We start from the raw sequence: 24,818 nt of genomic DNA, 5'->3' as shown, positions 1-24,818 counted from the left end.
CAGGTAACAAAAACTCAAAAGTTACACTACTAGCTTAAATATGATAGGAGTTTATTTCTTGGGAGACTAAGCAACCTCTGGGGATACAGTTTCAGGAATCTACGTGTCCTCTATCATGTGGTCCCTGCCCTTGTCTGCATGGTGGAAGATGCCACACCCGTTCTGGGCCACAGTGCATCAGCATGAAGGGGGAAGTAAGGTAGAGGAGGGGCAGAGCCATTCTTTTAAGACTGCATCGCATCTCACTTCTACTCATTTCCCGTTGGCTGTAACTTAGTCCCATGATTGCACCTCACTGCAGAGGAGACTGGGAAGCATTGTCCCTAGCTGGGCAGCCGTTTGCTCAGCTGAAACGTAGAAAGCTTATTACTAAGAAAGAAAGGAAGATGAGACACTAAGAAACAACTGTCAGTTTCTGTCATTTGTAAGAGGTTAAGTTAGAGCTAACAGAGAAACTTTATTACTTTCATCTGTTAAGCCCAATAAATTTATCTCTAGACCTGAGAAAATCATGTGGAAGAAAATATGTGATTGTCACCTCACAAACCTTTCTATTAAAATCTAGCAAGTCTGTGGGAAGTGATTTGGGAAATCAGTCCTTCTAAAATGAGCCCTTCTAAAATTCTGTGAAGACAATGTGAGAAAAGGCAGCACTAGGCCAGAGGTCACATGAGGTTCAACCTGAGCAGAAAAAGGCATTTCTGGGGAGCAAACTCCAGGAAGAGGAGGACAGCAGACTTCTGGGGGTGAAGCCACAGGCATCAGGCTATATGCACTTGGCTTAGCAGCGGAACCTGGGCTATTAGAGTTGAGAGGTGGGAAGAATCAACTACCCTAGTGATGGAGGGACAACTAAAAAGTCTTCGAGGGCCAAGCAGGATGCTTTAGTAGGAGGTCTCAGTTGAGGCAGATGAGGTGATAACCACCGTTGCAAATAGACACAGGGGCCACTCACTGTAAACTCCGAAGTGAGAGTGCGGCAGGACCCTGGACAGCACCGTGACCAAGCCAGGCACTGGAGAGAAACAAAGCAGGAAATGAGGGAGAAGGAAGAGAAGCCAGATGTTGTCAGTGGCCGAAGATCAAGATGTTAACACAGCAAGTTGAGCAGGACCACAAAGTTAGGTTCATGGGGGAAATTATAGCCGTTAACACCCCAGAACCACAAAGTCCTCTTAGTGGACTAAGACCTTTGGCTTCTTCCAGCTATTTTTAATGAAATTCTGCCCTGAAATTGATAAGAAGAGATGCAGGCCCTGAGGGTCTCTTAACCTTTTTTAGAACTATCACCAATCATTTTTTTTTAAATAGACTTTGTTTCTTAGAGCAGTTTTAGGTTCACAAAAAAATTGAGCTGTCCCACACACTGCCTGTACCCGCACAGGCACAGCCTCCCCCTTATCAACATCCCCCTTAACTGCATCCCCACCAGAGCTGTGCATTTGTCACAACTGATGAACCCACACTGACACATCATAATCAACCCACATCTGTAGTTTACAGTAGGGTTCACTCTTGGTGGTGTACCTTCTGTGGATTTGGACAGATGTTTAATGATATGTATGCACCATTATAGATACAAGTAATTAATAGATTGAGTAATTTCACTGCTCTAAAATCCCCTGTGCTCTGCCTATTCATCCCTCCCCTTCCCCTGGAAACTAATGATCTTTTTACCATCTCCATAGTTCTGCCTTTTTCTTGTTTTTTAATTGACATATAAAATGTTGATTTATAGTGTTGTGTCAATATCTGGTGTCCAGCATAGTGAGTCAGTTGTGTGTGTGTGTGTGTATTCCTTTTCATGTTCTTTTTTATTATAGACTATTACAAGGTATTGAATATAGTTCCCTGTGCTGTATAGTATGACCTTGTTGTTTATCTATTGTATATATAGTAGTGTGTATCTGCAAATACCAAACTCTCAATTTATTTCTTCCTACACCCTTTCCCCTCGGTAACCATAAGTTTGTTTTCTATGTCTGTGAGTCTGTTTCAGTTTTGTAAATAAGATCCAATCATTTAAGAAACATAGTACGTACAAGTGCATAGTGCATACCTGGAATATGAATGTTGTTGGCATTACTGTTCCCATCTTTACCTTATTTAAGAAATATCTTGCTTCATCTGAACTGAAGATGGTTCTCTCCCATGGAACTTTTAACTTTATGACTCAGTGAATACTGCCTGCACTTTAGCAATAGGAATGCAGATTTCCTAGTTCACCCTATCTGGGTAGTGGCTTGGTGTTAAAGATGTACTTTGCAGAAAGACAGAGTTGTATTAATGAAGTCTCAAACACCAAAGCAGTAGAAAGTCATAAAAGTACTACAGACAATATACAGTCTTGAAAAATGAGATGACTCAAAGTCTTGAGATCATAATATATCAATAATTATAATAATATTCTCAGTGTATAGCACTTTATTAATTACAAAATGCTGTAACTATACATTGATTTCCACTGTAGTAAACACTGAGAAAAAGGTACCATTTTCTAGGTAAGCAAGCAGCCTTAGAAACTGTTAGTAACTTGTCTAGGGTACCATGATCAAAATATGTCCAAAAGAAGAATTAAACGCAGGGGTTAAAAATCCATGTCCAGGGCTCTTTCCTGTATGACCTCTGCCTTTTCTGAGCTTTGAACGATGTCATGAGTCTTACTGTTTCATGCCTTCATTGAACGACTACTTCTCGCACAACTCCTCTGTGCCAGTCATTATGCTGGGTGCTGAGGATGCTGTGAGGGACAAGGCACAGTCTCTGCCGTCACAGCAAGCTTGCAGTCTGGCAAAGGACACAGGCGTTTGACCTACACTTAAATTGAGAGACAGTGAGGTGTGTGCTACAACAGCAGGCGTGTAGCAGGCTGTGGGAGCACATGAGAGAAGGATCTCACCAAAACATGGTCAGGAGAGGCTTCCCAGGGGAATTGATGTTCACACTGGGTGCCCAAGGATGAGTACAAGTTGAAGGAATGAAGAGAGTTAGATCTAAGCTGAAAATAAAGCATGGTTGAAGATGCTTCTGAGGGAGAGGTGCCCTAGATCAGGTCCAAAATAGAGAAAACCCAAAGGATTTACGAAATGAACTTAGTGTAAAGCCTTCCTCTTGTTGGGCTACTTAGAGAAATCATCTGTTCATCCTTCTTTCCCTCCCTCCCTCCCTCCCATCCACCCATCCATCCATCCATCCATGTATCATCCATCCATAGTAAGTGCTAAGATGTTTATTGAATTAATTAATTCACTTTAAAAACTTTTCTTGAGAGACCCACTATGTGCCAGGCACTTTAGAGAACATAAAGATGCACAAGACATTATCCTAACTGATGTGAAGCTTATGTTTTAATTGAAGAGACAAATCCGTGTACATATTACTGTAATCCAAGCTAGATAGAGCCAGGGTCCTAAAAGATGCCCTAAGAAGTTACCACTCACTGGACGTGGGGATGTTATATGGAGAGAAATCTAACAGAACAACACCAGACCTGAACTTTCTCCACCTTTTTTGTGTGTCTGTTTGCTTATTTGCTTCATTCTGTTTTGTTTTCTGAAATTTGTCCTTCCACAGATTCTGTGGCAACAGCATCCGGACCACTACTAGTTGAAGTTGCCAAAACTCCTGGAGCCAGCCTTGGGGTGGCCCTAACTACCTCGATGTGCTGTAACAAACAGGTCATTGTCATAGACAAAATCAAATCTGCAAGTATTGCAGACAGGTGAGTGTCATAGAAAGTGCCTGCTTTTCAAAATTGCCTGTGTGTTAAAATGTACAGAGATAAAGTTATATATATATATATATATATATATACACATTATGTAATTCCTACATGTGCATACACACACATACACACACAAAATACGGCTCCTCTGCCAGTTTATATAAGTTTCATGCACAAAGCAAGTTACTGTTCTAGAGCTTAAAAACACACCTATCTTATCAGCCACGCTATGCTGTAATGTTGCCTCACCCAGATATTTGGTGTGGCCTTTAAAAATGGGGGGGATCAAAGTCAAGCAACTGAGCACATTTTCCTGCTGTGTCCTAGGGTCGTAGCCTGTTTTTGGTTTAGGGTAGCTAAGCAGATCTTTATTGTGTTCCATGCAGAGAAGTCATGGGTTTTCTTGAATTGTTAACAGTTCAATCCTGCCATCATAAAATCGTATTCCTTTTTTCTTAAATAAATAAAACTGTTTTTAAAATAATGTGATCTTTAAAGAAAAGCCCTCCACTGCATTGTATGTTCATCTTAGGGTTTCACACTCTTCAAGAGTCCCTGAAAACATCATTCATTCCCACGACATGATAAAAATGCGCGTTCTTTATGCTGAGTTCTTTTTCCTAATTAATCGTTTAGACTTACAAGAAGGGGGGAGGGGAAGACTACCATACCACCTAATAGATTATTTTACAGCTCCTGGTGAGAAAATCCCCACCTCCCATGGCTGAAACACTCCAAGTGCATCCAAATGGAATCTTATTTTTAGATGGAAGGGATGGCTTGAAATGCCTTTTTTTGTCTTGAGAAATAGACTTTTGTCACCATGGACTATTGAATGCCCAAACCCCCTGCCTGTTTCCAGTCCTCTTCTCCATGTGCCTTGGCTCTGCCTGGTGAACCTCCAACTCCGATGCAAGGGGAAGGGTGTAGCTCAGGGGTAGAGTGTGTGCTTGGCATGCACAAGGTCCTGTGTTCAATCCCCAGTACCTCCATTAAAAAGATAATAAATAAATTAATTAAAAACCTTAAGCCCCTCCCCCCACAAGAGAAAACCAAACACAACTCCAGTGCAGTCACTTGTGACATCCCCTGAAGTGGTCGATCTACAGCTCCACCGTGGTCTTACCTGCGTTCAGCCCTTGAACTGTGATGGCCCCTGCCCAGGCGTGCTCTCCAGTTCAATGGTGCAGGATGCTTTAGTCATCTCCCTCTGCTTCTTTTCCCTTCTTCAGAGAGGTAAGCAGTTTAAGTAGCTGTTCACTCGGCTAGTACGTCAGGATGCTATTTATCAACTCCTATCTATTGATATAAAAACCTAGGAGGAAAAATCACAGAATAGTCAAGGGGAGACCTTTTCCTGTTCTTCCCTCTGCTCTGCTCACTTCCCCTCAACTTTTGACACTACCCTCCTCCAAATAATATATCTTTATGAAGGAGAAGAGAAAAACATTTCCTTTATTGTTTTCTGTATTTTCTAGAAGGCTTTACATTCCTGTTCATACCCAAGGTGCTTAAACATCTCACAGGTGGAGTTTCCTATAATATGCAAACCCTTCCCTTTTTTCTTAAGTAAAATGAAAACTGTGAAGTTTTCACTATGAAGGGCATGAAAGTCGTGATCTGAAGAGGAACGCATTTCATCGTACTGACACTTTCCCCTTCCCGTAGATGTGGTGCTCTGCATGTGGGCGATCACATCCTGTCCATCGATGGAACCAGCATGGAGTACTGTACGCTCGCAGAAGCCACCCAGTTCCTGGCAAACACCACCGACCAGGTCAAGCTTGAGATTCTGCCCCATCACCAGACCCGCCTGGCCCTGAAGGGACCTGATCATGGTGAGAGGATCCATCTGGAGAAATCTTTTATCTTCCCCTTGCAATGATTGCTTCTGCAGCAGAGTTAGAAGGCAGCGAGACACTGAGTTTAATTCTGCTTTTGTCATTTCTTTTCAAAACAACAGGTGATCTTTGTTAACTCGTCTTCCTCTTCCAAATCCCTTTTCCCAAACCGCAGGTAATTTACTTTAAACCCCCAAATTGAGGAAAGAAGTATTGTTTGAAATAGAATTTTCAGGCTTGTACTATTTGATTTTTTTTTTAAGCCTTTGGTGCAAATTGAGTGTGGAGAGAAGGGAAATCATTTGACTTCCTGTTATTTCTATGACATTTCCACTCTGCTTAGAGGAGAATAAAGGCAAATAGTAAAACTCTTCCTTTTTAAAAATAGCTATAAAGTGAGTATTAATGGCAGACCCTTCAAATATCTGGAGCAAAAACACAGTTGCGTGAGGGATGACTGTCTATATTTTCACTGCTTGCCAGAGTAGTTTTTACCATAGGATGGAGAACAACCTTTCTGGCCAAGTGTTTTTCCTGGGAGTATCAGAATATTTGACAACACGCATGTGATAACAAGTGTCACCCAAGGGGATCTGCATTTTCACTGTCTTGAAGCTCACAGATATGCTCGTTGAGTATTTATATAGCATCCCACCTGGGCATCTTTAAATAAAGCCTGGTGCAAGAGAAAGGACTTTGAGCCCAAAGTCAAATAAAGAAAGACTCTCCAGCAGAGTCTTTGTTCCAGCCCCTCCTCCCTCCTTTTCCTTAAACCGAGCACCATCCTTTTTCATTCCTTGAGACCAAATCCTTGAAACCTCACTAGTACTACCAGGGCATTCTAGAGGCAAACACACACATTTCTGTATGTTTAGCTGGAGAGAAGAATTTTCTCTGGAACCTAAATTTTGCTGACGAGGAGGTCACTTGTATCCTACGTCTCCCACTGACTAAAACACAGCGCACTTTTCCACAGTTTGAAAAAGAAAGAGGGACCAAATAATTTTCATACTGAATGAGTCAGCTGGATGCAACCTTTTTTAATTAAATGGAGCTTAGACAGCCCTGGAGCTAATGAAAATCTCTAGTACAGCATTCCCTTTATCAGATTTTAATTTTGCACTTTGGAGTAAAGAAATGAGGCAGTCTGGGCAGGTTATAGACAGAAATTCGGCCTCATTTGAATGGAAATGATAAGGCATGCGATTCGTGGAGATGTTCAGTTCCTGTCACGGGGCTGTGGGAGCCTTTCCCACTCACTGGCTGAGGAGAGAGATTTCTAAAACTGTTAAATTCCTTCTCAATTAATCTGAAGTCATGACTGGACTTGGAGCACAGCAGGTGTCATGGTGCACACAGCGCAGTGCTTTTTCAGCATGAGATTTTGTTTGGTGAATTCTGGTATCAGCGAATCAGAAATGTGAATAGACCCTATAAAGCTGTCGTTGTCTTTAGCAACCTCATTTCCCCCACCGTTTATTTGCCTTGCATACAAATCATAAATAGTTCAGATAGTTTCCACTCATGAAATATTAACTATCTTTACCTGCCAAGACAGTTTGAGAAGATGAATTTATATACTAAAATGGATGGATACCAAGAACTAATTTTTTTTTTGTCTTCACTGTGGAAAACCTCATGTCATTTCTGATTTTTCAAAGGGGTGAAGAGCTGGTAGTTTAAGTGATTCTAGCTTCCACTTCTGACCCTATCATCCACTTTTGTTGAAAGTTGTTCACCATCTTCCTTATCTAACATACAGGCATCTCCCCACATTTCATGTTAAAATCAGATTTGTATTTCCAAGAGGGAGTAAATATTGGTTCTTAAACATAATTAAATCCCAGTTAAGAAGGAGAAAAAAATACCCCCAAAATGTTAGGATGTTTATAATTCTCAAACTTCTGTTTTGGTATGTAGTAGAATTGGTTTACATAGTTCTACCCTTTTTCCACAAGAAAGTGCTGGTTATTTTTTCAAGACCTCTGATGCCTAAACAGCACATCTCTCATCCTATGAGTGGATAGAGATATAACATTTCCCAGGTTTTGCTTAGCAACAAAGCATTCACAAAGTATTTTCAGGGAAATATAGAAATGGGCACATCAACCAGGAATAGATTAACTGTGCCAGTTGCTGGTGAGTAGCAGCATTTGAAAAACCAGCAAGAGTTGGTTTTTAAAGAAGTCAGAAATTGTTCCCACGAAGGGTCTTTGGGAGACATAGTCATGACTGAAGGAAACTGAGACTTTGGAAAAGAAAATGTGAGCAGAGTCATGAGGTTGGATACATTCAGAACGAGGAGGACTTCCATTCCTGAGCTCTGGGAGCAACCATCAGAGTAGCTGTTGCCTACACCCTTCACCTCCCGGACAGGACAAGAGGGTGCAGTTAGAGGGGAGAACAAACAGAAGTACCTTCCATACGCCTTACAGTTTCAGCCATGATATCACCATGGACTGATAGGGAAGACATTTTATTTTCACCTGTTGTTCATTTATCTGTGACAAAGGACTTGGGAAGACACAGTGTAGTGTGCTGGCTGAGGGCAGGGACTCACAGTCAGACTCTCAGAACTTTCATTCTGGCTCCACCACTTGGGAACTCAGCAAGTTACCCAACTTTTCTATGCCTCAGTTTCTTCGTCTGCAGATGGGCGTTATAATAGTACCTACCTCACAGGTATATTACGAGTATTTTCTGAGGTAATTAATGTAAAAGCACTTAGCACAATGCCTGGTTTATAGTGAGTACTTAGTGAATAATGACTGTTATTATCAGGACCATTAAATGGGGGAATGCAAATGAATGTTTTTTGCAAAATGAAAGAGCATGCCAAAAATGTAACATTTTTAAACTGAAATACTTGCCTAATATATGAGTATCAAATACACCACGATAAAACAATAGATTTAAGGTGCACATTCAAAACAGGCAGTAACTGTCTTCTCTGACCAACATTATTTGCTGAACACCTTTGCACTCATTATCCATGGCATACGGTTTTGTGCATTATCTTATATAAATTTTGTCTCTTAATTATTTCGTATGTATGACGATTTAGACCCCAGTAGTAGTTCAAAGTCAAAGTAAGTGTCATGACCTGCCTGCCTGCCAGAAATGGGGCAGTGCTGGGTACACAGTCAGTGGTCAATAACACCTTTCTTGTTATGCTATTAATTGGGCTTGACAGTGCTCAGAAATGCACAGTAATTTTCAAAGCACTCCATAAAGAGCTGGGCCAAAAAGTGAGTGTAGGATTCTGAAGTGCACTCACTAGACCTCATTTGAAACCCAGATGGTACTTTATAAAGAGTACGATGGAGTGGCTGTGGCTGTGGGTGCAGATTAGCCAGACCCAGCAATGCTAGTATCTTGCTCCAAGTCTTCTTGTACACCCCAGAGTGGAATGGGGATGGTGAAAGAGAATCCACCAGGGACCTCCCCTGCAGTGCTCTTTCTCAAAAGGAAAATGCTGCTGCAATGTAGACATGGACTTGCGGGCCGATATTCCTATTCATTCATGCACACATTCATTGATTTGTTCATCAGTCATTACACTGTATACCAGGCACTGTTCTAGTTGCTACGATTTAGCTAGTGAGCAGGACAAACAAAGTAGATTCCTATTCTCATGGAATTTACAGTCCAGTATAGAGAGATAAACATTACAAGTATATAAAATAAATATAAATCACTTCAATAAAAAAATTTAAAAATTATTTTTGGAATTATATTAGATAAATAAAGCCATTTCAGACAGCAGTAAGTGCTATGAAGAATATAAAACAGCAATAGGATAGCATGCGAGAGGGCAGCTACTTCATCTGGGGAGGTCAGAACGACTTCTCTGAGGAGGTGGCCCCTGGGCAGAGACCTGAATGATGGGAAGAAGCCAGCTGTGCATACAAATGGAAGAAGAATATTAGAGATAGGAAGACTAGAAAGTGCAAATGCCCTGAGGCAGAAAGCAGCCTGGCTGGTTCTAAGACAGGACAGAAGACCAACATGACTAAAGCAGGCAATGATGAGAGGAGTGTTAGGTGATGAAGCTGGAGAGATAGTAGGGCTCACATTTGATTCTCTTTGTAATGGTAAATGGGAGTCACATAACCTAACTTATGTATTTGAAAGATCACTCTGTGTTCCGGATGCTGGAAGGTGGGTATGTAGGAGATGAACCAGGGAGCCACATCTGAAGATGTGGCAGTGGTCGAGCTGAAGGAGCTGGTGGCTGGAAACTAGAATTGTGAAGAGAGAGATGGAACTCAAAACTAGAAACAGCACGGGGTAGATGGAAAGGGCCAGATGGCTTAGAGCTACAAAATTATGGTGGCCATACAAGTGTGCTGCAGATTTCTGAAATGTTCTCTAAACTTAAGCGTCCAGTGAGTGAAATTCGTAGCATGAGAGATACCTCTATTTCCTTTAAAAGGTCATTCATTGGCAAGTAGATAGAAAGGAGGCAGAATCGATGCTATTAATAACAGCATTGGTTTTTATTCTGTGTACTAGCATCATGCTAAGCACCTTAGGTGCGTAATTCGCACAGGTGAGCAGTGGGATAGATGCCTTCGTGATCCCCATTTGACACAGAACAAAATGGAAGCTTAGAGAGGTTGAGTAACTGGCCAGGGTCATATAGAGAAGACGAGCTGGAGCCGGAACAGAAGCCAGGTTGCCTCAGCCCACAGGGGTCTGTCCGTGCTAGCGTTCTTGTTCTCATTCTGTCTCATCCCAGAAAGGCTCTGAAGTGGTTGATGAGGCTGATACCATGGATGGTATAGTTTAAACTCGTCTAAATAAACCTCCTTTAACTACTTAGAGAGTATTTGCGCCCCCTACCTGAATAAATACTGCAAAATAATTCTCACGCAAGGCATCTAACATTAGAATCATGTCAGTAGAAGGAGATATAAGTTCGTATTTTGTTTTTCATTTTTTAATGTAGGTCAATGAAAACTTTCATATCAGACCTAGTAACAGACATACAAGTGCTCATATTTCAGAACACCAGGTAGAAAATCAAACCTAAACAATATTGAAATTAGAATGGAAACATGATGTACATTTTTTAAAAATAAAAGGGACATCAAAATTTTGAAATTAACTTTACTAAAATGTCATGGTATCTTAAGGAAATATAAAAACATTTGAAATATTTTAATAATGAAATACCTCTCAAATGTAAATACATTTTTAAAAAATACCCTCAAAATCATTGAGACTTTTATTTTCTTATTAGGGTGTAGATAAGATCCTGATATTGATAGATGATTAGAGTGGTTTATTGTTGAGAAAAACCAAGTTCCGATGATGAATAATAGTGTAATTAAAAAGTCAGAGCAGTAAATCGTGACGTGGGACTTGAATCAGGAGCCAGTGTGAATTACTGATCTTGTCTTTTTCTCAAAACAAGTGATACTAACTGACCAAGATTTGCAAATCTTTAATTACTAATCTTGTGCCATAGATCTTTGTGGGGGTGACTTTTAAGTTAAAAAAAATTTTTTTTAATCTCTGCTGTGAAACACGGGGGGAGATTAGAGACTGATTCAGTCGTCATCTTAAAAGGAGACCAAGTGGGCTGGGGAGAAACATACGTTCTTCTTGGGAAGATGAAAAGTTTCCATCCCTGACGTTAATCGTCGGTTTTGCTGACCTCTGAGAGAAGGGCAAAGCTAGTATTTTTTTTTTTTTGCAAGCAGCTTTCATTTTTTTGTTGTTGTTATGCTTTTTATTTGTGCAGTTCAGTTACTTTTTCCTTTTTTTGGTTCTTTGTTTGTTTGTTTGTTTTCTGATTTCTCATCATCACATCATATGGGCAGTGAAAATTCAGAGGAGCGACAGGCAACTTACCTGGGATTCCTGGGCCAGCGGCCACTGCAGCCTTCACACCTACCATCACTATAATACGTACCACCCTGACCATTGCAGAGCGCCCGCCCTGACTTTTCCGAAAGCGCCTCCTCCAAACAGCCCTCGTAATGTTCCAGGCTTTCTCCTCCTGCTCTTTTGTTTAATTATATTCTTCTCACTCCTTCTTTATTTGATTCATACCGTATTTGGCTTCATGGGGTGTTGTGTGCTTTCTTTTTCTTTTTCTTTTCTTTTCTTTTTTTTTTTTTTTTGTACTAGCAACTTAACATTTCTGATGTCTAGTAAGTTTTTCTTTTCCATCCAAAAGCATTTGTTGTTAGGAAGAGATGTAAATGTTCAGAATGCTTTATGTGGGGTCAGGAAATAACACTGCAGAATATTATAGGGAGTACAGTGTTATCAGATCTTCTTTGTGTATGTGGAACCACTTGTGAAATTCATGTCAGAAAATATCTGTGAAAATGAGATTACGTATCTGATGCATCAAGTTGCCTGTGGAGAAACCTAATGTTTACTTTTTTTGTCTAAAGCAAAATTCCTAGAGCCTCTCTGTTCCTTTGTATTTATAAGGATCATGCTGCTTCTCAAGCATTTCTGGGCACTTTTAACTCGGATTCTAAAGCGTGGTCTCCATGGCTGCTGACACCTGGCCTCTGACTGGTTGGGGTACTTACTAGCCATGGCTGTTCATCCTGTCTGTCTTTCTGGATTGTTACTGGCTGGCAGGTGTGGCAGGCTCACACCCTACCTGCGAATGCTCTATGCCAAGTCTTCACTCTCTTACAGCAGCTCTGGTGTCTTCATCCTTCTCTCCTACCTCCATGAGTGCATACAGCCTGAGCTCCCTGAACATGGGGACTTTACCTCGAAGCCTCTACTCCACTAGCCCACGTGGAACCATGATGAGGAGGAGACTGAAAAAGAAGGACTTCAAAAGCTCACGTAAGTGAAATGTTAGCCAATGTCATTTGGCAGGTGGGTGTGTTGGAGTCTTTGATATAAGGAATCCAATGGGAAGAATGTTTTAGGGGGCCCAAATGATCAGGTAGACGCTAAGTAGCTCACAGCCGCCGCCATGTACCGAAGACCATTGAAGTGATATCCATTATCTACGTGATAATGCTTGCACCAAATACAATTTTAGATTGAATTAGTTTGTTCATACTACCTTTACCTACAACTTTTTAATTGAGATTTTTTTCCTGCTCTTTTGATCTGATAAAATAACCAAAGATGTGATTTTTTTTCTCTAAGATTCCTTCCTTATATTTTGGGTACATTTGGACATGAAACCTTTGTTCTTAGTTTCTTATTCACTCTAAAGCAATTTTTTTTTGAAAACTAGGTCCTGCTTTTGATAAGCATAAGAATCCCATGCATTTGTTTAATATTATTATAAATTTAATATTAAATTATGTTTCATGAACCTCCCCCTGCAAAAAAGGCAATGGTAAGTTTGAACGTGTCTCCTCAAACTGTATCTCATTCCCCTTGAAAATGGGTCTTTTCAGACTATATCTCATTCCCCAAGATTCTAATGCTTTCGCCTGAAACCTACCCTACTGAAAATCACTAGTCTAACATGTGTTTCTGTGGCCCACTCCAGCCTCAGGAAGATTGCTCATCTTTACAACAAGCATCCTAAAATCTAGGAATTTCGACTTTGATTCTTAGAAATACAGTCTTCTGGGGCAGCCAAGTGCATTACAGACTAGGCAATACTAGGAAGATGTGGTTGGCTACTTGCTTCTGGATAGCTGTTTGTACATCTAAAGAAAAGGGTGGTTGGATGCCTTAGGGAAAAGGGGAAGAAGCACACATCACTGCTAGATTTTTCTTTTGTAGGGGTAGGAGAACAAATCATAATCTCTCATCATAATCACAGAAGTTTTAAAGAAAGAGAACACCTATCTTTCCAACCAGACCTAATCATAGTATAGAGTGGTGTATTTCTTGTTTTGGGAAGAAGCCGTTTCCCGGAAAGAAGCTAAAAGAAGATGGGGTCTCTCCTGTGCTTACCATGGGGATACAGTAAGGAACACTCTTAAGTTACGTGAACAGAACAAAACCCAGGTACTCCAAGGCTGGTATTAAGGAGAAAATATTCTTGTGAGAAGGGGTGGTTGGACCTGTTGGCTCTGCAGCTTGTTCGCCAGAGATTCATCTTCACAGGTGGATCTGTCGCCCGTTCCACCAGTGCCGCCATTAGTGTGGGAGACCAGCCATCACCCACAATGGGAAAGGGTCCCTTCATGTTACAGGAACCTGAAGGTTTCCTCACAAAGAAAACCATCGCATACCACCATTATGGTGTATTCAGGATTTTGACATGCGTATCCCTTCAGATATCAGGAGACTTGTCATCTTCAGTCCATGTAAATGGAAGGAAGCTTGAGTAGTCAAAAGAACAAGGACCTTCTAGAGTGTCATGTATTTCTTAGCTGACACTAGAGAGTAAATTATTTACTCTTGGGAGAAATTGATTGAAGGCAGCATAGTGAACTGGTTATGAGCACAGACTCTGGAACCAGCCTGCATGGGCTCTCACCCCAGTGTCATCACTTTCTAGCTATGGGACCTGGAGCAAGTTTCTTAAGGATTCTGTACCTTGGCTTTCTTAGCTACAAAGTGAGGGTAATTATAGTTTACCTCATTGGCGAATTGTGAAGATTATATGAAAATGTATGTATATTCTTACCACCAAAAGGGACAAACAGAACAAGAAACACACTCTAGACTACATATTCTTAGATATATGTGAATAATGATGTAGTCTCATATAATCTTCACAATTACCCGATGGAAATAAGTACTATAATTATATATATACTACATCTAGCATATACATGCTAGACCAATACTTGATAGCATTAAGTAAACAGTAAGCACTGTTTAATTGTTAGCTGTTTTGAATAGTTTAAGTGTTTGCTATTATCATGCCTGACTCCGAGTTGTCATGTGTCATCTGTTAACACTGGGCTCGAACTCAGGCGTCTTCCACAGTGGTTACACTTCGGCAGAATACGCAGGTTGAGCCTTGCATCTAAGGCCTCAGGATTCGTGCTGGACATTTGCATGTGAAATCTGTTATGCAAAATCACGTGCAGCACTGCCTCCTGAGAGGGGACAGGCTAGCAGCCCTCAGCAGGGAAGAGCAATTAAAACAAACGCATTCACGTTTGTACTCCTGCTTGGATGGCGAACCGTTTGTTTGTGTTAGGTAAGGCTGCCGTGCTGGTCGGGGACATGAGCAACTACAAGTGATGATCCATTTGGCCATCTCAGGTTGATGTTTATGCGTCCTGAATTCTGTAGTAGGAAACAAAGCTGAGGCCGCACTGTCACCGATACCCGTAACCAACTCATAAATTCTCTCTTGAATCAGCACGTTACTCTCCCACATAGTAGAAATATAAGAGAAACTTGGTTCTAGAAAATTCTTGCTACTTGTGTTTGCTGTGGACATTAGCCACTAGGGTTCCACTGACCATATACCTACCAGAATTTGTAAACGTGACTCAGGAGATCAATTTATATTTTAATTGAACAGTGAGGTCCAAAAACCTATACACGTTTATGCTCACTTCAGAAAGACCTAAAAAATAGTTTTCCAAAGTCAGGAGAAAACTGAGGGTTTAGCTTTTTGGGGTTTTGAATTGTTTGTTTGCTTGCTTGCTTAAGTCTGGTATGGTCACATTAGACATAAAGGTTTCCCAAATAACTGGTAACAAAAGCTTTATTGCCTCTCTCTCTCTACCATGGTTTATTTCCACCACTTCATTTCTTTATTCTGTGCCACCATTTGCTGCCCTCTTTCTAGTACTTATGTTTCTATAGCAACCAGGCCATTTGTATGGGTGGTGAATCACAGCAAAGTCACAACAAATATAAAAAAAATCTCTTTGCTGTATTGGTGATGAGTTGAGGCCAGAGCCTACAAAACAGAAAAAATTCTTGCATATGTTTCTAGTGCAAAGGAAGGACATGGGAAAGAATGAAATTGTCTCACATAAATATTAAGACATTCTGTGTCATTGACCAAGGCAGGAGATACAGGAAGTCTGTAACAACATGTCACAAGGATTAGATGAGGGAGGTGCCATGTTTGTGTCACAGGGAGCATGGTACATACCCCCAGCACTGGGTTTTCAGGAGTGTCACAAAGCCCTGGGAGGGTGGCAGAGCCGTGTCACAGAGGGAACCCTCTTGTCACCTCTTCCAGAATCTCACTGACCTTCCCCTCGCAGCCTGATCTGCCCCTTTTTCTGCCATGGAGACCTAGGGCCCCTTCTGGACCCCCCTCATCCCCTGTGGAGGCAGGGCATGACTGAGCAGCGGGTCTGGCTGGTCCCCCCTGCTTCCTGTTCCTGTGCACAGAGCCAGGGTAGACTCTTGCCTTTTCCCAGTCTGTCTGGATTGCAGCCACGGGTAGAAGTTAGAACACATTCCCAGAATGAGCTTTGCCTCTTCTGTGGTCCTCATGTACAGCTAGCGAGGGCAACACTGAAAAGAGCTGAAAGGAAGAGAATGAAAAAACCTAACAGTTTTTGTCCCTTCCACCGACCCCTGAAAAAAGAATGGAAGACAAAGGCAGCCCGTGGTAAGCTTTTTTTTTTTTTTTCAGTGGAGGTACTGGGGATTGAACCCAGGACCCCTTGCATGCTAAGCACATATTCTACCACTGAGCTATACCCTCCCCACCACAGTAAGCTTTTTACAAATGACCATGCATGGAGCCCTGGCAGGGGACAGCTCAGGGGCTGCCCCCTCACCCCATTTGGATCCCGCAATTTGGAGAAGGGAGCTGCTGGCCGCTCCCACTGTCTCCTGAACCGAATCATGTGATGCACAGTGTGTTGGGGCCACAGCAGGTAGACTCTAATGTGGAACACTTTAATGAGAGACAGGTCTTAGATGAAAGGATCAAATCATGGCAAACACAGCATATTAATAAGTCTTTGAGGTCCATTTCTCTGTGTACTTTTTAAGTGCTTTTCATATCTGGCAGTAAACCTCACAGCTGTCTAAATTAAGGAAACATTTGGCAGATTTTTAAACTTTAGGAGCTAACAAGTTGTTGTTGGTTCCTCTCCCTTCCTTGCAGTAGAAAAAAACAAGAATTGACAAAAACATAGGGCCATTTTTCTGCAGACGCCTCCAGATGGGAGTGGAAACAGGACAGAGCAGATGTGAATCCTGAGCACAGCCTGGGCGCACGCCAGTTAGCAGTAGTCAGACACAGCGTGTCAGCAGTTAGTCTTTCCATCCTCGCCTGTGAGCGGAACGGGGCGCTCCTCAGGCCAGAGCCAGGACCTTGCAGAAGTATCTGCTCCTGAGGGGATTCATCATACAGACTTTTAAACTACAAGGTTATATTTCATAGATCACTTTTATTTCCTTCTGCTGGTCGACCACATACATGAGTGAGGCAGGATAATCAAGCTCATCCTGTTCTCCTCCGAGTAATACTGGTTGTTTTTCCTTCTGGTCCATCATCTTTAAATCTGCGGTTTATCTTTTTCATATCTGGTGGTAATTTTCAAGATTTTAACATGTGTGAGTATTCAGTATTTGCAATTTCAAATGAAATCTTACTGTTTCTAAGAACAGATTCTAGTATGTCAGAAGACTTTCAGAGTTTGTAGTAAAATCCTAGACTTTTTAAATATAATCTTATATTCGTCATAAAATTATAAAAGCAATGTTTAACACATTTTTAATTCTAAGTTAAATGTCTTAATAATTTCTATCACCTCAACTTGCCTCCAGATAGAATTTTTAGATTAGTGATACCAATAGTGAATTAATACTTATTCTTACTTTTAAAACCTTCTAGAGAATGAAACTTCTCACCTGTCTTCTTTAACTGTTCCAGAAAAAATAGAGCAAGCTGCTTCTTTGAGAGGGTCTTCTCACTGTATCTAAGCTAATCCCTCCTGTTACTGTTAAGTTGGTTTATTCCTTCTTGATTCTTTCTTAGTGGAGATGGTAATCAGCCTACTTAATATTCAAAAATAAGTCTTAACTCCAATTAAGTAGTCCAAAAATCTATATCAAATTGGAATCACCAATGGAAAAGAGTATTAATGTGAATCTGTAGAAAAATTCATAGAAAGTAAATTATTCCTGTTGAAGTTCACTGTGAAGACAGAGCGGCAGTCGTCTGTCAAACAGGTGATGTTCCAATATTATATTCCTGCCTCCTATGTGTACTAACTGGAAGGAATTACAACTCTCCAGATCCTGACAGGAAATGGTATTTTCTACTGGTTTTGTGCCACCAACAATAAAGTGTATGATCTAGAGACCAATCAAAGTACAGTTGGTATCAGTAAAGTCACAGTAGAAAACACGATCTGAGTTAGTATGTGATAGTTCATGTGTCAGGTCTTGGAACTGGAGGCCACCATCTGTAAAAAGCTTAGGACCGGAGGCTACCTTCCCCCCCCTCATGCAGGCTGCTTTAACCTCAGTGACCTTAATCCTTCTGGGACAGCATTTCCTTACTCCCCCTGGACAAGTGATCCACGTCACCATCCTCTGCCATGTCAGCTTCAACGGCAGAATGATCTATGTGATAGAAAACCTGGGGGCCTGAAGAACAATGTCTAGTTCCTTAGCAACATCTAGTTCCAGAATCTGTATCAAGTGTTAGTTCCAAAAATGAGAATGTATTCATTGCTCATGTATTTAGCATCCACTGAATATTCCAGGTACTGGAATTTCAGAGAGGAGAAGATCTGGTCCCAGTTTTAAAGAACTCAGGGTTAAGGGGAGAGACAGGCAGGCAAACACAAACCTGGTGAGTGCCGAAATAGGACCATGTGTTAGAAATGTGGAAACACAGAAAAGTAAGTAACTAATTCCGTCTTGATAAGGCGGGGAAAGGGACATTGAAAACCCCGGGCAAGGGCTAACGAGGCAGAGGGCACCGCAGGTACGAAGGTGCAGAGGCGCAATAGCGGGCCTGGAGAACACAGCCCAGGAACCAAGCACAAAGGCACATGAGACCAGACGGGCAGGAGAAAGTGAACTTCAGAAGGATCCTGCGTGCTCTGCTAGATTGGAGTTTGTTCTGTAGGAAAGAGGGAGCCATTAAAAAAGTTCTAAATGGGGAGGCGACCTTTGCATATCAGAAAAGCCACTCTGGTAGCGATTTGGAGACTGTTAGTGTATGACAAGAGGTGAGGACGCTGGTTGGAAGCCTGGATAGTAATATCTCCTAGCAAAGATAAGGTTCCACTCTAGGGGAGTAGATAGGTCGGGGCCTCATCATAACAAGAAAGTGAATCTGGCAATAATATGTAAAAAGCACTAGACATGAGAGGGCCCAGAAACATGTGTATTAGCATAATTGGAATAATAAATTGAATGTAATGAAAGTAATGAAAGGCTGAATTAAGGCATTGGCAATAAGAAGGGGGAAGAGGGTTATACAAGATGTATTTTAGTGATCATCCTGAAAGAACTTAGCAACTGATTGAATTTGCGGCCATGAGGAGTTGTGAATCAAAGGCTACTTTGAGATGTCAAGCCTAGAGGATCATAAACATGATGATCCCATTCATAGGAATAGGGGTGGCAATGAGAAAGAGAAGATGATTAGCTCAGTTTGAATATGCTGAGTGTGAGGAGTCACTGAGATATCTTTGTGGGTGGGACATCAAGAAAATTCATCACTGTCTCCTGAGAGAAACCAGAGAGGTAGACATGAGAAGGTACACGAGAGGTCATAGGATAGGTGGCGTTGGAAGTGAACAGGGGAAGAATGAGAGTAGAAAAGGCTTAGGGCACAGCCATGGTCAGCTCTATGTTTGGAGTGTAGACCAATACAAAGGAACTGGTAGCAGCTGAAAACGTAAACTAAGAACAAAGCTTCATCAAAACCAAGAGAGAAACTAGAAAGCGGTGGTTCCCAACACCAGTTGCCGCAGACTGGTTAGAGCGAATGAAGCCATTGATTCTGGCAATCAGGAAGTCACCCATGAGAATGGTTACAGTAAAGGGTGAAGGGAGAAGCCAAATTTTAGGCAGTTTGGGAATCCATACAAATCTATAGAGAAAGGTCAGACAGCTAGGGGAGTGGGAAGTTGGACAAAATATCAAGAGAGATGTTTTATGGCACAAAATCACAGAGGGAGTGGAAAGAGATAGTACCAAGAATACAGAAAGGAAGAGTTAGCCTTGAGATGAAAAGGATACATCCTCCTAAAACAGGAGAGGGGAAAAGGAGAGCAGATGAAGATACAGAGAAACTGAGGTTGAGAGGAAGAATGTTGTTTAAGGAACTCTAGTCAAGTGGCTGTATCTTTTCAGTCTTGTAGGAAATTAAGTAAGAGTAAAGTTTGACCCTTAAAAGGGTAGAACTGTTTGTGAGAAATCCTATGAGGAATCAAATAAGATGCCAAAATATTACACCACAAAAGATTCCAGGGCCCCCTAGAGAATCATGTGAATTTGTCGTGACTTTCCGTAGCACCCTTCAGCAACTCAGGAGCAGCAGCGGAATGAACTGGCCATTACGAAAAGAGTACAGTGTACTGGAGAATAGGAAGTCACGTGAGGTTTAAGAATACTAACAGATGCATCACTGAAACGGTCACCAGAGTTTCCAGGTGGAGGTGGAGGGAAATGACGCTAGACAAGCAACGAGTGAAGACGGCTTGCAAACGGGGTTCACTAGATTCTCACGTGACGGGGGCAGAGGCGTCTGGGGTCCCCTGTTTCTACCTCAGTATCTGCAGTAGCTGTTTTTATCTGGAACATAAGGGCCTTCTTTACATGCCTTCAAATGAAGGGTGTGTGGTGGTGGGGAGGGATCTGTTGCTAAAAATATTGTTTGAAAGCTGTTAGACTAGGAGACAAGTGAGAGAAAATGGGACTGGAAGTCATAAAGAGGAGAAAGTTAGATCGCAGGGACTGGGGAAGATGGCTGATAAGGATACGCGATCAGTAAGGGGGATTTGGATACTGAGATGTGGAAGCTCTCACCATTGTGAAGGAAGATGGGGTCCAGCATAGGGCTCTGCTGTCAGGGAGGTGGAGGATGGAATGGCTAGTGACTGGCATGGAGGGAGCTGAAGAACCATCTCGCCAGCGTGTTAGGAGACCGTGGCCATGATGTCAGAGGTGCTGAGGACAAGGAAGGGCTGCAGGTTAGAGGAGGTAAGCGAGGAGCCAAGTCCTTAAGTCAGTGAGAAAAGAGCGAGGATTTTCCAAGAGTAGAAAACTATGAGTTTGCAGATGAGAGAAAGCAGAAGTAAGTACAGAATATGGAACTTCCGGTAGGAATGGTTTGAAGTAAACAGCACTGCGTATGGGGAGCGAAGAGCATTATAAACCCATCTCTCTCCTTGCCCAGCACAGGGGGAGTGAGGGAAAAGAGCGTCTGGTTGGAGAGGGTCCTGAGGGGTATGGTGTCATCAGGCTTCAGTTTAAGTAAGGAGGCCAGAAGACCTTTTTTGGAGGAAACAACAGGCTAGCACGGGACCCTACAAGCAGAGAGCTGCTCACAGAGAGCAGAGGAGGCACGGGACCCAGTGGGCAGCACTGAGAGGCCAGGAGGATGCCAGTTCAGGACCCAGGTTGGGAATGGGATCAAGACAGAGCTGTGTGCCTGGGGGCTGGGATGAATATCAGAGGAATGAATGAAATAAGAGATGACAACGTAGGCTGGAGACCCAGTGGGAAAGAACAAGGGCCGAGGAGACCAGATTTGGGGGTAGGAGGCCTGTAGAGTTTAAACACCTCCGTTGCACCAGCCCAGCACTAGGGTAAGGCTGACGACCAGCACGTCCTCACCACCCAGGAGCCGCACGCACTTAGGTGAACTGCTTCTTCAAAGCTGAGGGGCAGGTTGTTTGTAAAAAGCTTGAAATTTAGGTACAAATGGCTAAAGTGGAGGAGGAGGATTAGACCAGTTAGCCCAATCCCCTTCCCCCTCAATAAGAAGGAGGTTAATGACTTACCCGAGGTCACCCAGGTGGTTGCTTGATGGTCGAGCCAGGGCTGGACCCCGGGTACCTAACCCCAAGACCGTCCTGTTCTGGTAGCTCCCAGAACTGTCCCTGATAGAAGGGGTAGGTGTGGGAGGGGGCGACACTGGTGCTGTGGCTTAAATGTGGCGCATATTGGGAGATTCGTTTATCCTGTTCAGCTCTGCCTAAACTTTTTGCTTAAAGATCAAAATCTCACGTCCCATTATTGCCAGTGAGTTGTGGGGTTTTGTTTTGTTTTGTTTTTTTGTCTTTTGTTTTCAGAAACATGATCTATTTCAGACATGCTGGCGTTCCTGGTGCTTGCTCTAATCTAAAGTCATTCTTTTTTGTGTTTGTTCCTCTAGTGTCTTTAGCCTCTAGCACAGTGGGCTTGGCTGGGCAGGTTGTTCACACAGAAACCACCGAGGTTGTGCTGACGGCAGATCCTGTCACAGGATTTGGGATTCAACTGCAGGGCAGTGTGTTTGCCACAGAGACACTCTCCTCTCCGCCTCTGATTTCCTATATTGAAGCTGACAGCCCGGCAGAGAGGTGAGCCACTTTGTTTCACAGCATCGTTTTCTGCTCTGCATTTCTTGCTGGCTGTCTTTGAACAGCTAATAAATTATGGAACAGAGCTCAGTGCAGGAAATGCGAGACGTGGTGAACATTCTGTTCTGACAATAACATTTTATGTTCTCAATCAGGCTTGAGAAGGATTGCAAGCATGGGTGCCTTTAGCAGATTTTTGTCTGTCAGGGACTAGAGGCAAATTAATTAAAAAGGAAAAACATCCATGAAAAAAAAAATCTCTGAAGTCCAAACTTCATAGTAATTGCCCTGCCAAGGGGGAATGCACATTCATCATTACTGTATATTGGATCATTACTGTATATTGGTTCAGATCAGATTATAACAGTATGGTGCTGAATTATTAATTACTTCTCTGGGATACTTCAAGATTCCCTGGCTCACATTTGTAGCCATGAAACACAAGAATGTTGTACATTGTGTGTAAGTGAATCACTTCGCTGCACACCTGAAACTAACACAATATTGTAAATAACTCTACTGCAATAAAAAAAAAGAATGTAGGGCATTGCAGTTGACCTAATAGGATGCCCACAGTGTTGAACACACAAGACCAAATGCTATTTTGCAAGAATCTTGGCGACATCAACTTGATAATTATTTACTCTATCTACAACCTCTAAGATGTGGTTCTAAATTTAGATGTGGGGTGCTGCAGATTGGAGACAGAGTGATGGCCATTAATGGAATTCCAACTGAAGACAGCACCTTTGAGGAAGCCAATCAGCTTCTCCGTGACTCTTCAATCACAAGCAAGGTCACACTGGAAATTGAGTTTGATGTTGCAGGTATGATCATATAATCTCAAGTCAGCGCATAGGCAGAAGTGGAAGCATGTGAATGGTGTCAATTATGTGGCAGGGGATGGGAGAGGAACGACAGTTCTTTATATACTGAACATGTTTTTGTTTAGGAAGTTCGGAGTGTCATTTTGAATTGAGCATTGCATTCATTAAAGTGTCACCACAAGAACAACTGAAAATAAATGTGACAAAATGAATAAGTAATAGCCACTATAAAGGTGATTTAAAAAAATCAGGTAGCCTTTAATCTTGTTGACTTTCCCCTATATGCTAGAGAAACCATATTCTTCAGTCATGGGGACAAGAAATGCCTCTCTTTGACTCTTCCCACTGCAAAAAAAAAAAAAAAAAAAAGTTCTGTGGGGAACAATGAAAATTCATTAGATGGATTTATGCCAGCCCAGTAGGTAAAAACTTGGTTTCTCGTGTTAAAGAGAAATTGTAGTGGACACTTGTTACAGATGACAAAGAAGATTTTATTCGAGACTATTTCAGTAGCGATCAAGACTTGCAATAGGAGAGAGACTGAACTTCACATCAAAACCAGCAGGGGCATTTATATGACTTCAGTTTGGTCATGGAGAGAGTCCTTGTCAGTAGCTAACAGGAGTACAGGTTGTAGAGGTTGGTGCTGGTTCCCATCTAAGAAAATTGTCTTCTCTTAGTGAAATTCTATCTCATAGACCCGATAACCTTTACCTTTATCAATGACTAAAGATATGCCTATGGACATTGGGATCAAATTACCCCAGCAAATATTTGCTGAGTGTTTACTGTGGGTCTGTTCATACTCTATACAGTGGAGATGCAACAGCAGCCAGGGAAGGGGAAAACATCCCTGTCTTCATGAAGCTTGTATTATAGTAGTACAGTAAATTAATTTGTAAAGTAATAAATACAAATTTAGACAGTGCTTTGAGGAAAATAAAACAGAACAGGGGTTAGAGAAAGGCTGAAAGGGGCATTTTCATAGAATGACTCTCTAAGGAAGAGACATTGAGCAGAGCTTTGAAGGTTGAGAATGAGCTAGCCATGTCAGAATTTGGGGTGAGAACATTCCAGGCAGAGGGAACAGCCAGTGTGTAAGGTGTGAGCCTGAATAATAAGCTAGGTGGTTTGAGAAACAGCAGAAAGAACTCTTGCTAGAGCATATAAAGGAGTTGAGGATGGGGATCAGATTTGGATTTGGAGGTGGGGTGGGAGAGGTTGGAAGGGGCCAAGTGATGCTGTACCTTGGAAGATTTTAGACTGTATCCAAGTGTAGTGAAGTCGTGGAGCATTTTACAGAGGGGAATGAGATAACCTAATGAACGTTTCGGAGAGATCTTATGAAATGTAGGGGGACAGTAGCAAAAGCAGAAAAAACAGAAGTTTGTAGCAGTTGGACAGGTAAGGGATGATGGTTTCTTAGACAAGGTGGTAGTTCTAGAGGTGGTGACAGACAGTGAAATTCAGGACCTGGCTTGAAGCAAAGCTAACGTAACTTGCTCATGGATTAGATATGGAAAATGAGAGAAAGGGAAGATCATAATGACTCTGATTATGACAGTGAGCAGTTGAGCAGATAATGTTACTTTTCACTGAGAAGAAGACTTCAAGAGTAGAAATTTGGGGATAACAAAAAGAGTTCTATTTTAGACATGAGTAGGCAAATCCACTGCCAATACTAGGGAAAAAGAATAAACACGTTCATTCCTTGCTCAAAAGACAGTTACCATGCTGTACACCAGAAACTACGACAACATTGTAAATCAACTATACTTCAATTAAAAAATAATAATGGGGGAAAATTGTCTGCTAAATACAAATAAAATCCATTATGCTTTAAAAAAAAAAAAAAAGACTGTTACCAGACACCAGTTACCAGGTGCTAGGCACTGTGCTATGTTCAGATCATTGAAAGAAAAAATGGAAAGGATCAATACCTTCAAGAACCTGGTAGCCAATTAGACACAAGAAAGAACTGCTGAAAGATAAGAATAGCCTTGCTTAATGCGCAGCT

General features: G+C 41.8%; 1 protein-coding gene and 1 long non-coding RNA gene across 11 annotated transcripts in view; one reads left to right on the top strand and one right to left on the bottom strand.

Annotated features, from left to right (window-relative positions):
- Positions 1 to 24,818, top strand: part of GRIP1 (glutamate receptor interacting protein 1) — a 619,135-nt gene that overhangs the window by 507,111 nt on the left and 87,206 nt on the right. For 4 of the 10 annotated variants that reach the window (XM_072973029.1, XM_072973026.1, XM_072973030.1 and 1 more), the window contains 6 exons: positions 3,574 to 3,721; positions 5,393 to 5,562; positions 11,394 to 11,549; positions 12,232 to 12,387; positions 21,788 to 21,974; positions 22,656 to 22,801. In XM_072973029.1, coding sequence (XP_072829130.1) covers positions 3,574 to 3,721; positions 5,393 to 5,562; positions 11,394 to 11,549; positions 12,232 to 12,387; positions 21,788 to 21,974; positions 22,656 to 22,801 — 963 coding nt within the window. The remainder of the gene's footprint in view (positions 1 to 3,573; positions 3,722 to 5,392; positions 5,563 to 11,393; positions 11,550 to 12,231; positions 12,388 to 21,787; positions 21,975 to 22,655; positions 22,802 to 24,818) is intronic. The other 6 variants (XM_072973033.1, XM_072973032.1, XM_072973028.1 and 3 more) reach the window with 3 other exon arrangements.
- LOC140700443 (uncharacterized) lies at positions 16,816 to 18,025 on the bottom strand. Its single transcript, XR_012078835.1, has 2 exons — positions 17,299 to 18,025; positions 16,816 to 16,971 (listed from the first exon to the last, which is right to left on the bottom strand). It is a non-coding gene; the product is annotated as an uncharacterized lncRNA (long non-coding RNA).

This window comes from Vicugna pacos, chromosome 12 (assembly GCF_048564905.1).
Source record: "Vicugna pacos chromosome 12, VicPac4, whole genome shotgun sequence".
NCBI classification, from domain to species: Eukaryota; Metazoa; Chordata; class Mammalia; order Artiodactyla; family Camelidae; genus Vicugna; species Vicugna pacos.
The sequence above is the reverse complement of the archived record's forward strand: the minus strand, read 5'-3'. Positions and strand labels throughout refer to the sequence as shown.